Below are 12446 nucleotides of genomic sequence, written 5' to 3'. Positions count from 1 at the left end.
TTTTTTTCTTTGTAGCAGCACTCGATTTGTCGGTCCAAGTAAGGCTCGTTTTCCTGCTGCTGCTGTGAGAAATGCTGAGCTTCGAGGAATATTGGAGGCTTTTCAGTGGGCTTTGGGCATTGGCATCGATAAATGAGAACCTAATCCCCAGTTCTCGTACTGGAATCCTCTGTCCTTCTTTGCTCACTTCATTGAATTAAGCAGATAATTCTGCGCATACTCGGTTCCTCTTGGTCCTAATACAGTGATTATCCTTTAATGCCCCAAAGAATATTTCACTTACAGAGCTCTTCCATGAATAATAACAGCACTTTGTTAACAGATCTGTAGTCCTTAAGGCCCAGGAAGTTTGGGAAACCTAGTCTAGCCACGTACCTGCCACTGGCCAGAGAATGTCACTGGTGGCTTTCTCTCTCAAATGTGTATTGTGTAGTAAGGAGAGCATGGCTCTCTGCGTTGTCTGTCAGGATTGGGTTTTGATGAGAGTAAACCTTAGAAAAGACCTTTTCAAAATGTACTGCAACGAAAGTTTCACTGCCAGCAGTTTAGATAAATTATTTTTTCCCTTCTCTTTTACAGAACGGGGCTATGATCCCTACAACCCAGAGCTGCCGAGGCCCTCGCTGGAGGCGGAGGATGATGCCCTGGCTGACGTTACAGACATGCCACCTGGCATTCTGGAGCTAGAGCTGGTCAACAAGGCCATCGAGGCAGTCAAAAATGAAGTTGAGAGAGAACAGAAAAAGTATGAGGAGCTGTTGGAAACAACAAAGGAGCTCAGTGCTTCAGAGGCCTCCTCGCTCATTTCCAAAACACCTGTGTCAGCTGCTGTGACACAAAATGATTCATTTACCTCCTTAGAGTATAATCCAGGTAGCTACAACTTTAATAATAACCCAGACTACAATCCTACTCCTCTCGCTGCTGCTAGCCAGTCAAGTAAATATACTTTGGATACTGCGCGATCTAAAGGTAGCTCACTGGAATATGTTCCCAAGGCTGTGGCGCAGACTAAAAAATACAGTAGCACTGTCACTAACAATAAATACGTGATTGATGACTCTAAGCCTTCTACAGACTTGGAATATGACCCACTTTCAAATTACTCAGCCAGGCTTCTGAGCAAAGCTTCAACAAAGGAGTCAAAGGGGTCTAAAAGAGGTAGGGTCCCTAGTTATGAGGAATCTTACTCGCCTTCACGAAAGAAGCTGTGTGAAATACCTGATGAATATGAAGTCTATGCCAGGTTCTCCTCCTCTGAAGATGAAGCTGATGCAGAATATAAGCCAACTTCTGTTAGTTCGCAATCAAAAGCTGGTTCTGAAAGTGAATCAAACGATGGAATATCCAGCAAAGAGCGGAGCACCAGACTGGATGACTTTGCTTCTCAGGATAGCAAAGAAATGGCAGCACAGTATGGCATGGAGGACCTTTCAAGTTCACAGAAAAACCTTGCCAAAAACTTATCAGACAAGAATGCAAAAGCAGTGAAATCATGTTCTGGTAAGAATGACCAGGAAACTGAAAATAAAAACAAAGACTTGAAAGACAAAACAAAGAGGAGGAAATCAGATGTTAGTAAAGTGCCTAGCCTCAGTGAGCTTGGTAAGAAAGAGAAAAGTAAAAATATGGAAAAAGACAAAATACTCAAGAAGGAAGAAAAATTAAAAACAAAGAACGAGGAGAAAAACTGCAAAGATAAAAGTGTCAAAGTTAAAACTGATGGGAATTTAAAGAAACCTGAAAAACAGAAGTCAGAAAAAGTGGATGGGCTTAAGAAAGAAAAATCCAAGTCTGCCAGCAGTAGTTCAGGGAAAAGCAAGGGTGAGGGCGTCATCAAAGGCTCTAGCACGGAAAAGCTGGGCAGCAGCAAGAAGGATTCCAAACTGAAAACAGCCGATGTGAAAAATGGTAAGGAAACCTCTGGTCGTAAAAACAAAGAGAAAGGGACCAAGACCCCAGCACTGGAACGAAAGAAAGAAAAGGTCAGCTCTGCTGAAAAAGGAGAGCCGAAGAAGAGTCGGAAGCAGCAGAGCCTGAGTCACGTTGACCTGTTCGGAGATGAGAGCGGGGACGACGATGACAAAGGCAAACCTATGCCATCCACTTTACTTGACGTGAGCTCAGATTCGGATGGTGATGACTGTGGTTCAAGCTCTCAGAGTGAAAATGAAGGGACAAAGAAAGTGAAGCGGTCTAAATTGTCAAAGTCGTCATCTTCTTCCTCAACATCTGATGACATCGATTATTCCGTCCTTGAGAAAGACTTGGACTTAGAGTCAGACCCAATGGAAGAGTGTCTCAGGATTTTTAATGAATCTACAGATGTGAAAACTGAAGACAAGGGGAGGCTGGGGAAGCAGGTAATGCTTGTTTTGAGTTGCTTGGTTGTGTCAAATCTAAATGTGAGAGAAATCTAAATGTGAGAGGATTCTGGTTTAGTTTAGCGGTGTTGCTGATTTCAAGTAGCTGAAGAGGGCTACGGAGGGAGACTCCACATGTTGGACGAATCTCATCCTTGTCCTGACTGAGTGCTTTGAAGAATTTGCACCTGAATTTACCTGCTGGATTGAAAGCCCCTGGGAAATGTAAGGATTCAACTGCCCTTTGTGTGGAAGGCCTTTACCTTTCAGGGTTGTCAGGTACTTCTGTCTCCATTTGGCCTAAGATCTGTGGCTGGCTGGAGAAGAGGCTTTGGGGAGTATTTTTTTGGGTATTTCAAAGCTAATTCAGGTTTGCTGGTCTGAGTAATGCCTCCTTGTTGTGGCATAGTTTGGGGAACGTGATGGCAGCTAGGACAAGGATGATGTGTTGGAGCAAGTCGGCGTAGGCAGCGCCGGGCACTTCGGACTCCCCACATCGCTGTTCCCTGTTCTAAATGCGTGCTGCAGTTACTGTGTCGGGATCTCTGGGTACCTCACAGGGGGTGTAGGTAAGACATTAGCTTTAAAACTGCTTCAAAAGGTAGAAAGGGGTTTTGGAAGAAGGAGGTAAAAAGACGGCCTTTACCTAAAAAGGTTTCTGTCGTTGTGAGGTGGTCCCCAGAGGAAGAGGGGGGACCTCACTTGCCAAGGTTTAAAACAGAACTGAGCAAGTAAAAAAGGCTGGAAAGCAGCTGCTGGCGGCGATCCTCGGCCAGCCTCCGAGAGATGGAAGTAGGAGCAGACAAAACTCATCCTTCATCTCCTGACATCCGAGCTCAGCCGGGCAGCAGGAGCAAAGCCTCCGACCTGGCAGCGCGCGGGCAGGGCTGTTTGGCTTGCTGTCGAGCCCGGGTTTTCTGGCTGGGATGATTGTGCTTGCCCTCGCAGCAGGTGTTCGTGGAGCTGGAGTGAAAAGAGCTTTAAAAAAAGAAAAGTGACAAATTTGGCTCTGTCGAGCAAAGAGCCCAGATGTGTTTCTGGTGTTACCCAGCTGGCACATCTGCCTGCAGCCCGCAGGTACCGAGGTGGCCGAGCCAGCTGTGTCGCCCGGGAGCTCCCTTAACGGGGGCAGCTGGCAAAGGCAGGGGACGTGCTGGGGGGCGCGGAAGGACGAGCGCTTCCAAGTGACAAGGAATTGCTCAGCAGCTTCAGCTGCATCCGTCCCGCATCCAAAAGGTAGTGGGGGTACTGGGACTCCACCAGGGCTTCCATAGAGTTCCAGTTCAGACCCCTTCAAACCCAGCGAGGCTCCCTTTGGGGTTATTGGTCTGGAAGAGGGGCAGGGTGACTGCAGCAGGAGCCTCGCGACTGCGTGGTCGAAAACCCGTTTCTCCCAGTGGCTTTGTTTGTTGAGTTTTATTCTCTCTGATAAAGACATCAGAAACTGTTGCTGGTTTTGAGGCTTTTGGTATTTGGGAGGGTGAAGTGGCCGTGAACAAAATTCTCCCAGCCACGACTCCGTACGTGGAGGATGAAGTGAGCTGGGATCTGCGGCGTGGGGAGGGGAGTAGCTGGAGCATTCACGCTTCTTCTGTCCTGCTGACTACTAAAGACCTTTTTTACACTGATACGAAGTGCCTAAGTATAAAGCAGTTCTCAGCATAACGATTTTCTTCCGAACTATTAGCGTTACTCGATTTTGCTTGTTTAAAATTCAGCTGCTCTTTTTTGGTTTTTTTTTTTTTTCAGTTCAGGGTAATTCTCGGCTAGGAAAGAGAGCTTTATTTTTGGATTTGTTTCTTCAAATTGCCCAGCTTAAGTGAGAATATTTTAAGGGCTTAAGCGAGAATATTTTAAGGGCTTAAGCGAGAATATTTTAAGGGCACGCCATCTATAGAGGGGAAACAGTTATTCATTTAGGGCTTTCCAAAAGTGAGAAGACTCGAAATGGGCTGGATTCAGAAAGCACCGACCCGGGGGCTGCGGTACTCTTCGAGCAGTTATTCCGGGCATCTGGTGGCAATGCCCAGCTGTCAGCAGCCACCTGCGTTTCCCGTTGCAACCGGCCTTTCCTCACCAGTTCCCGTATATTCCTGCACCCAAGTTTAATTCCGTGCTCTTCTGGAGGGGAGGAACACGCGCTGCAGTGGGGAGGTGCTTTCTTGGGGGGGTGCTTGCCGGTGGTTACCTGCTTCCCTGCTGCTTTTTGGGAGGGTGGCACCGGTCACTGGGGATTTGGGGATTTGGTTTTGTTTCTGCAGTCATTTGTAGCTGGAGCCCCTGCGGCCTGGTCTCAGCCACGAGCTGGTCTGGAGGGAAGGTCCCTAGGAGCAGCGCGGTACTTTTCCACTTGGAAGGATAACTTTGTGAGAGTTTATTAGGGGATGCGACTGAATTAACAGGCCCAGCAAGTTCCTCGAGAGTGAAGTGATTCAGCGTGAAGTGCTCCTCCAGGATGCCCTCGTGGTGACGAGCGCAGCTCTGCTGAGGTGTCTGAGCTCGTCCCAAAGCCGCCCTCGGCTCTGTCCCCGATTTTTGAAGGGCTGCCGGCCTTGCCTCGGCTCAGAGCCTCGCCAGAGGCTGCACTGGAAAACTGAAAGCGAGATTGAGGGGAGAGCAGCTAGAGTTTTGAGAAATAAACCCGTGAAGTGTGTCTATATAAATGAACAGCCCAGTCAAATCCAAAGAAGATGTTAAAGTTTGTTTTTTGTTTGTTCTTTCTCTTCCCCCCCCGGCAGTAAGCCTGAGACGTTAGCTCAGAAGCTGCTGTAGCTGGAGAGGTGCTCTTATGTTCTCCTGGGTTTCTGGCCGTTCAGACCTATTACCTGGGCATTTGTCACCGCAGCCGTTCTGTGGATATGGCCACAGATAAAACTGCAGAGAAGGGTTCCCCTAAATGTGGCGTGAGAGCAGGGTGGTTTGGTTCTGGGCACCCTTTCAGGACCTGCTCTGGAAGCACGCTGTACCACGGGAAAATGAGTCAGCTCAGAAGTTCTTCCAAAAAAAAAAAAAAAAAAAGCCACCCCCAAAACTAAGCAACAAAACATCCTGGATTTTAAGCATGCTGTGAAAGGTGAGGTGTGAGCGGCTGGCAGGGAAGGGCGCTCCCGTCTCCGTGGCAGGTAGGGGCTCTACTGAGCGGTGCCAGAGCTGCCCGCTGCACGGCTCCCGGCCGGCTGCCCGGGTGGGAACGGTGGTGCTGTTGTTCATTGGCTTCGCTGGCGGCTCTGGGCTTCCAAACAAGTCTTATTTCTGTAGTTCAGCAGCCGACCACGTGTTGTTTTCACCTGCCACCTGCAAGGACTTTCTGTTAACCCAAAAGGAGGCTTTTCAGCTCTTTTTGGGAGGGATCTTCGAGTCCGTTCAATTTTGGAAGCTTGTTGTTTTGTTTTCCAGCTGTCGAAAGAGGAAGTAAATGAAGAAAAAACAGAAGATAATTTAACTACCTTATTTCCTGGCCAAAAAAGAAGGATCTCTCATCTTGTCAAACAAGGAAATGTAAGTGCAGCTCTCAGGAGCAAAAGTTTAGATGTCTAAAGTGAGGATTTTCTGTCCTGTTATGACGTTGGAAAAGGGCGTAGTCCCAGGTTCATAGAACAGCTTGGGTTGGAAGGGGCATTAGAGATCGTATAGTTTCACCCCCCCGCCGTGATGGTATCGCACGAACTGTTTGCACTGGAATCCTCTTATATCAGATGTCTTTCTTCCCCTTTCTGATTTCTGAAAAACATGGTTAGGCATCTGTTACAAACAGCAGCAGAACTCTAAAAACAAGTACAAGCTGAGGAAGAGTAAGTGCACCTTGTAACTCATTGGGGTAGTGTGGGGAGTTCATTTTTCTGTAGTATAACTTTATTCAATCACTAAGATTAAATAATTAAATCTACACAAGGGCAGTCTGAGTCTGATGGTACTTCTCCTTATCTTGTGGAACTAAAAGATAGCTGTAAGAATCTTGTCAGATGTTGAAAACCTTTACTACATTTATATCTGTTCAGATTCAAGAAAGATACCAACAGTATCTTGTTTGATACTGTTCTTTTGCAATTGTGAAAATAATTTAAGTAGAGAGGAGAAAAAAAAACGATATTCTGATTTTTTTTTTTTCTTTCTTTCTCACTAGGATTTTAATTCATGTTTTCTCTGAGGGTTTAATGTGTTTCCCTCCAGGTGCTGAGTACAGATAGTCAGTTTTATGTTCCAGCAGGATAAGAATGGAAGCTTAAGCGCTGATTTGAGTTGGGAAACCCAAATTAATTGTTCTTCCTTTCCACTCTGCCTGAAAAAGGTTTCTTTGCTTTTAATAATTTGAAGCCCTGAGGTCAATACAATGCTGTTTATTTAACTACATATCTTCAGCCAGTCCATGTGCTTTGATAAGGACCCTTTCTTCCAAAGTGAAGAGATAAGAGACTGAAACAAATGGGTTGGAAATTCATTAACTCAAATATTTATTGCAAATAGGTGCCTTTTAGACGTGTACAAATCTTTAAATGCATTTTCTTAATGTGACAACTGATCCCAGAATGCTTTCCAAAGATGTGAGCACCAGTGCAGTCATTGCACGGGCAAACAGAGCCGATCTGGTGTGCTCAGCAGCAGCTGCTGTGCACATGCCCCAGGACGTGCCTGCCCTGGAGTATCTCAGCTCAGCGCTGCCGCTGCTGCTGCCAAGTCTGTTCAGGAGGTGCTGTAGGACTTGAAGTGCTGCTTTTGCGTGCAGAGTTGAGGCTCGTGCTTTGCCACGTCCCTCCAAGTTTAATATTTGCTCAGCCTTGCTTGTGATTTATAGCTCAAAAACTGAGCAGCCTGAAGGGGAGGGAGCCGAGCTGGTGTCCCTGCCCACGGCAGGGAGGTGGGAATTACATGATCTTTGAGGTCCTTTCCAACCCAAGCTATTCTGTGATTCTGTTCTGTGTGAGTTTGAGTTTAATTTTCGGGGGGGAGGGGGGGGGGAATGGTGGGTCAAAGGAATTGAAGGTGAGGCAGAAAATGAGTGTCCTGTCCTGCTAGGAAGTCTGTAATTATCGTTTAATGGTTGGCTGCGCTCAGTTTGGTTTCCAGAAGCTGGTGTCAGCATCAGAGGCCAGGAATGCAGGAGGAGCCAGCTTGCCCCAGATTTGCGGTCTCAGAAATGCCGTGTTACACGCGGGCTGAGCAAGCGCACTGTTCCCTGAAGGCGTTTCAGGAGGGAAGGCCCATTTCTCAGATACCAGAGGTTATTGAGTAACGTGGGGAAGTTTGTACTACTGCTGCTTCTCTTGTATTTCTGCTACTAGAAAACTTCTCTCTTTGTTGACATAATGTTTGGCACCTTTCCTGCAACCTGAATTTGGACATCAGAGGAAATGCATGTGTAATGTGGTTGTGCCGGTAACGGCTGCACGGTGAAATGCCTCCACAAGCAGGCAGGGGCAGAGGCTGCTCAAAATTCAGAGCTCCATTTATGTAATGGTCTAATCCCATAAATGCGCGCATGTGCAACTTGTAGCTAGCTACAGGAACTAGAGTGTTAAAACAAAGCTGTTGAGAGGTGGGGAACTGCTGCAAGGGGAGATGACACTGGTAATTCAGCATGGGGAAGACAGTGAAGGAGGAGAGGGAGTGAGCTGCAAGCCTCCCCCAGCATGTAGCAAAGAGGAAAGGATAGTTGGCTGCTTTTTCCTCACGGTGTAAAGTAAAGAAGCATGCAGGGATGCTCAGGAGCACGGGGCCAGATTGGTTTTCTAGTGCGAGATGTAGAGCTGAGAGTGGCGATGGAGCCCAGAAGTGGGCTAGGCACAGTGACGGAGAACAGGCACCCTGGCCATTAAACAAGCAATTCAAATGCCACCTACCAATTTAGGAAGATCCCACAGTGATGAGAGGTCTTGCCAGAGGGCAACTCATTAATGCTGCGCTTTGGTGGGTGACTAAGTTGTTCTGGGAGATGGTTGGGGTCTCCTCTCAAAAACCCGTATTTGCTAACACAGAAGGGTCAGGGAATAGAGACCTTGCTTGGGTGGATGAAAGCTAAAGGGTGGGGACTGGTGGCTGTAGAAACCTTTTTGTCTGTGCAGGCAGAGGTGCCGAGCAAGCCCGTAGTCCGGCCGTACCGTCCGCCCACCGCTCAGGAGGTCTGCTACCAGAGGATCCAGCTGGCTCAGCAGCAGGCGGCACAGCTGGCTGTGGCAGTTCAAAAGGCGTCCCTTTCTTTGCCAGGAGAAAAGAGGAGGATTGCTCATGTGCCAAATGTAGCCATTTCCGCAGCAGTCAAACAAAGTAAGCCAGCAGCAATATTTGTGATCCCTGTCCTGTCCTCCCCGCTGTTGAAAAGACACTGCCTTCTGCTTAAATTTCTCCCAAGATACAGATGCTAAGCTATCAGAAGAGGTGTAGTACTGGCCACAATTTTAATCGTTGCTTTTGGGGACCAGTGGAAGGTTTTCCACTGACAAGTGCCATCCTTTTCTGAAAAGCAACAGGCTAAGTGTGCATCTCTTTCCTGTTTCATCTTTGGAGTGCGTTTGCTCCTCATTCGTGCTTCCACTGAAGCTTTTGAGGAGGTGGCTGAAGCAGAGGGGAAGTACTAATTCATGCTCGTCAGCATCCCTTTGTGGTCGGAAATCTCAGCGCTGACCTGATGGGCAGGTAGTGCATTGTAGGTGACAGGGTTAACTCTTTAAACTCGACTGACTCAGTTGCCCCAAAACAACAACGACAAAAAAAACAAGGCATGTTTCCTGGCAGAAGGTTCCTTCATCCTTGCCTGGAAGGTGGTAAAATTACCCGATTTTTATCCCTTGGGAGGTTTCCATTTGAAAATCGCAGCACAGTAAGTTCATTCTCACAACTTGATGCCTAGTGGTAGGATTTCTACCTAAATATGTTTTCTGTTCCTTGCAGGCCTCGTGAGCGGCAAGAAGGCTGTTGCTGGCAGGAGTCCCACACCTTCCAATGACTCTGAAGCACCCACCCTTTCTCTGAAAGCTTGCACCTTAGCTGGGATGGCTTCAAAGACTACCAGCACCACTGTGCAGAAAAGGATAGCTCACGTTCCCTCCTTACAGGTAAAAGAGATGTGACATCAGCCTTTGCAGCTTCTTTTCTGGTCATTCCCCATTGAGAGTGCTATGTTTAACCGTGCTGTTCCAAACTTAGCACTCTGAGAAGTGGTGATTTGATTAGGTTGATTAAATGGGTTTCTCTCTTCCTGTGGTTTTCCTCGATAGCATAGTATAAAAAATTAAACACTTGAGGGGTAGGAGCTTAGAAAGATAGAAATACTTAAGTGCTGCTCTGATCTCTTTGAATATTGATCTCTCATTTTCAGTTTCAGTCTTCTGTTGTGCTGTCTGGCTAGGTTTGTAGCTGTTTGTATCAGGGAGTCTCATGTTCAAATGGCATGGCTGGATTAAAGGCCTTCCCAGCCTTTGTGGGTCAGACTCAGGAAGGCGTTTATGAATAATGTCCCACAGTAACATCTGTAGTTAAAATGTGATCATGTAAACTTCATGCCGCAGTTAATATTTGGGGGAGAAGCTCTCTCTCTCCCCTTTTTTTGATACCTGCCCAACCTTAGCATACTTTTGATAGTGACGTGTAAGCTGAAGCTAAAGAAAAATAAAAGAAAGAACTGAAAGCATAAAATACTTGCCATTGTTACAGAGGTTCTTAAGAGTGTCATGTTAGAGGCTGAGAAAATGTGTGTACATATATAATGAAAAGGACCAAGCCCCTTGAACAGGTTTAAACAAGATAAAGGAATAGAAAGAGATAGATGGAAGCAGAAGATTCATGAAGAAAACGAGCACTCTTCCTGCTAAGCTAGGTCCTGTTGCTCCCCTTCAAGCCGGCCTGTATCTTCCTTAGAGCTATGTTTATTGCAGATTGCAGCAGATGGTTTAGTTAACGTACGTCTCTTGGGTGGGGTGAAGAAAGACTTGACAAAACAATTGGGTGCTTTAGAGGTGAACATACAGTTTCTCCTCAAAAAAAAAGAGGCAAAGTGTGTAATCTGGAAGACAAACTGGTGTTAAATGGGAAAACTACAGTGGTAGGTCGTAACTCATTGCAACATGCAGTTTTTGTACACAAAGAACGTGTCATGCGAGGGAAAATCCTTTCAGGAACATCACGATTGGCAGTAAAAAGGAGGACAAAAGCACTTCAGAAAAGTTACAGGAATCCCATAGAAAGCGTGATGACTTAGCTGGCTGCCAGCCTGCCAGAAGTGTGAGCCTCTATCCTCTTGTTACGACTAGAGTACTGGCAAGAAAAAACATGTTTGTCATGCACTTAACTGGTGGTGTGTGGTCATGCCTTCAGCTCAAATTGTGGTGCTTCGTACTATGCTAATCTTGACTCTCTTAATGTAAATGTCGTCATTTTCATGGCCTGGGATGCTTGTATATGTAAATGTTGTGTTGTGACTAATGCCGCTGGGACTCCTGGGCTGCTGGATGAGTTGCATAAAGAAATGTGGTTGCTTTTTGAAGTAGTTCAAATATTGAAGGGGGGGGTGGGGGAGCACAAAAGCTTCAAGCAGTGTTTTTAGAACCAAAATGATGCATGTTATGTTCAGCTTTGAGCAGGTTTTGAGAAAGAAAGTCATGCTGCTGTTAGTAACATAATAGAAAATGTGAGAGTCTTGAAGCAACATGCTTCTTGAACCCCGAATAGCCTCTTTCTCTCTCTCTGTCTCGTCTCTAGAGCGCCAGCTTACAGAGGCCTGTTATTCCCACAGAATTTGGTGCTAAAGTCCCAACAAACATTCGTCAAAGATATCTCAATCTCTTCATTGATGAGTGCTTGAAATTCTGTTCCTCCTCCCAGGAAGCGTTTGACAAGGTCTGTACCGGTGCTTGCTTCTTATGAATAAAATCTGCAGTAGAATATGAAGTCCTCTGCGTTGGCCAAAACCTTCCAGAATTGCAGCAAACCCAGAAAACTCTCCTATCCACATGTCAGAGGAGACAGGCACTAAATAATTCCAGACTGGACAACAGAAAATAAAATTCCAGTGGAGGTTTCCAGTAGAAAAAAACATCTTTCTCTTCATTAGGAGAGCGTGCATGCTGTTTTTAATGAGCCCAGAAGAGGGGCTTAGGGGGAATGCACGTTATGTTCAAGGTAGACAAAAGTCCCTTTGCTCTAGTAGAGTAGCAAACACCTGCAGGAATCTGAGCATGCAGTAGGTGTAAGGTAGATGTAATTGGCAAAACTTGCTGTTTATGAGCTGTGCAGCATTTAAGGGGCCTTTTAACAATAGGGAATGTTACAGTAGGATTTCCAAAAGCAGAGTTGAGAATCTCATGTGTTTTATTAGAAAACGTTGGCATTAATGTGAATTGGTTAAGTATGGGACATCACAACATGTTTTGTAACCAAAAAAGATGCTATGAGGACGTTTTGTGGTATTTCACCTTCACAGCTCCTTAGGGACAATGTTCCTATCGCACTCAAGGAGTGGCTGTTTACCAGTCATCTTTTTCTTGTCCAGTTCCGAGCTTTGCTTTTCCCTTGTACTGCCAATGAAGTGGGGAAAACAGCCTTTCCAAGGCAGTTCCAGAACTGCGGTGTTAATCTGTCAGGGAGGGTTTAGCGTGAAAATGTTTCTAGTGCTTAGTTCGAAACGTGTTTTTTCTCTGACTCACCAAAGCAGGCCCAAGAACCAGGATATATTTGTACCGTGCTCCAGTTTATTACTTGATCATATGACAGACAATTTTTTTTTTGCTATTTTACTTGGATTCTGTGTTTTAAGATGCAAGTGTTTCTTTTCTCCAAAAGCAGCAGTGGAAAGAGTGGTAATGAATTGCATTGTTTGCAGGCTCTGGCAGAAGAGAAGGTAGCTTATGAACGCAGCACCAGTCGCAACATCTACCTGAACGTGGCAGTGAACACCTTAAAGAAGCTCCGAAGCCTAGTGCCCAATTCCCCGTCCAGTACGAACAGTACGTACCACGTTTGTGGTTTAATAATTGGAGCCCTGCTTGGATTAGAAGCCACGGAGAGAAACTTGTTGAAAAGACAGACCCATTTCTCAGAAGCATTATGCTGAAAGGCAAACAACTCCAGTTAGCTTTTTATAGTCTGGCAAGC

The 12446-nt window shown here is 46.1% G+C and overlaps 1 protein-coding gene across 4 annotated transcripts in view; it reads left to right on the top strand.

Annotated features, from left to right (window-relative positions):
- REXO1 (RNA exonuclease 1 homolog) overlaps positions 1–12446 on the top strand; it is a 42619-nt gene that overhangs the window by 14297 nt on the left and 15876 nt on the right. For all 4 annotated transcript variants that reach the window (XM_080566339.1, XM_080566336.1, XM_080566337.1 and 1 more), the window contains exons 2-7: positions 580–2363; positions 5760–5861; positions 8423–8624; positions 9249–9412; positions 11055–11192; positions 12175–12298. In XM_080566339.1, the coding sequence (XP_080422465.1) occupies positions 580–2363; positions 5760–5861; positions 8423–8624; positions 9249–9412; positions 11055–11192; positions 12175–12298 (2514 nt within the window). The remainder of the gene's footprint in view (positions 1–579; positions 2364–5759; positions 5862–8422; positions 8625–9248; positions 9413–11054; positions 11193–12174; positions 12299–12446) is intronic.

This window comes from Anser brachyrhynchus, assembly GCF_964034855.1.
Source record: "Anser brachyrhynchus genome assembly, chromosome: 23".
Lineage (NCBI taxonomy): Eukaryota > Metazoa > Chordata > Aves > Anseriformes > Anatidae > Anser > Anser brachyrhynchus.
This window is presented reverse-complemented; position numbering and strand designations above follow the sequence as displayed.